The sequence below is a fragment of the Galeopterus variegatus genome, unplaced genomic scaffold (genome assembly GCF_000696425.1).
Source record: "Galeopterus variegatus unplaced genomic scaffold, G_variegatus-3.0.2 Scaffold22620, whole genome shotgun sequence".
Classification (NCBI taxonomy): Eukaryota; Metazoa; Chordata; class Mammalia; order Dermoptera; family Cynocephalidae; genus Galeopterus; species Galeopterus variegatus.
In genome coordinates this window covers 2,525-4,077 of record NW_007748731.1, presented here as the reverse complement: position 1 = coordinate 4,077, position 1,553 = coordinate 2,525, and the positions used below count along the sequence as shown (strand labels likewise).

Sequence of the window (1,553 nt, the reverse complement as noted above, 5' to 3'; positions counted from 1 at the left end):
GTACACTGAGGTTTGATTTAGAGTAGAAAGTTTTTTCACATTCTTTACATTCATATGGTTTCTCACCTGTGTGAATTCTCTTATGCTTGTTGAGGTTTGACTTCTCATGAAAGGTTTTTCCACATTCTTTACATTCATATGGTTTCTTACCTGTGTGAGTTCTCTGATGTACATTGAGTTGTGATTTACAGTAGAAAGTTTTTCCACATTCTTTACATTCATATGGTTTCTCACCTGTGTGAATTCTCTTATGCTTGTTGAGGTTTGACTTCTCATGAAAGGTTTTTCTACATTCTTTACATTCATATGGTTTCTTACCTGTGTGAATTCTCTGATGTACATTGAGTTGTGATTTACAGTAGAAAGAGTTTCCACATTCTTTACATTCATATGGTTTCTCACTTGTGTGAGATCTGTCATGTAAGCTGAGGTGTGACTTCTGGCTGAAAGCTTTCTTACATTTTTTACATTCATATGGTTTCTTACCTGTGTGAATTCTCTTATGCACGTTGAGGTTTGACTTCTCATTAAAGGTTTTTCCACATTCTTTACATTCATATGGTCTCTCACCTGTGTGAATTCTCTGATGCTTGCTGNCAAAATGGAAATCTGGAACTTCATAATTCTGTGGGTGCATGTACATATGTATCTTACAACACGTACAGTATTCCATATGGTAGAAGAAAAATCACAACAGGAAGATTCTGCAACTATAATGAATTATTAATTACAAAAAATACTACTACAAAGCCACTTTACAGATATAGACCATCATTCTTGCTACAGATAAAAGGATGAAGAAAATTCTACTCCTCCAAGGAATCTATGATATAGTATGAAGACATAAATATAAATACTTCCTGAAAAAAAAGTGTGAGTTGAACTAATTTGGAACCAAGTTCAATATAGACTGGCATAACAAAGAATGAGAAAATATAGTCCTATTTCGTGTTCAGTTTCAACTCCACTGAAATGCCAAAGATGCTTAGCCTTTCCATGTAAAGTATAGGAGTAAACAGCAAAAGTCCAGTCAGAAGGGCACAAACAACTCACAGTATATAAAGGGAACTACATACAGTACTATGTCTAGGGGATGTGATAAAAACAATTTGACCAAAGTCAAATATCTAAAACATTATGCCCTCATTGTTGACTTTAAATTACTTTCAAATTAAAAGCATGTACCAAACATTTCCAAATTTTCTTTCTGTATGTAAAAAAATTACTTGTGTCCACCCCGGGGTGAATACTGTCACTTTTCAAACCACGAGGTGTAAATAATAGAGTCCTGGAAGGACAGGTAAGTGACATAATCAGATTTGCATTTGACATTCATCCACTAGAAGGGAATGGTTAAGGTGCTTATGGGAGAATCAGAGGGAAGTAAACAGAGTAATAGATGATCACCTGTCATCAGGACACACAGCAGCAAGCACAGCAAAGAGGAAAAAAAGGAAAGAAAAAGCAAGAGCAGAACAGGGTTCTAACTTGCTGTGCAGAGAATAAAAATAAGACTCTTATTCCCAGGCTATTTACATGATTTCAGCTACTTA

At 35.1% G+C, this 1,553-nt stretch overlaps 1 protein-coding gene across 1 annotated transcript in view; it reads right to left on the bottom strand.

Annotated features, from left to right (window-relative positions):
* Positions 1-637, bottom strand: part of LOC103583396 (zinc finger protein 420-like) — a 2,288-nt gene extending 1,651 nt beyond the window's left edge. Inside the window, exon 1 of the mRNA XM_008564720.1 lies at positions 7-637. Within this exon, the coding sequence (XP_008562942.1) occupies positions 7-637 (631 nt within the window). The remainder of the gene's footprint in view (positions 1-6) is intronic.
* Between the last annotated feature and the right edge of the window lie 916 nt (positions 638-1,553).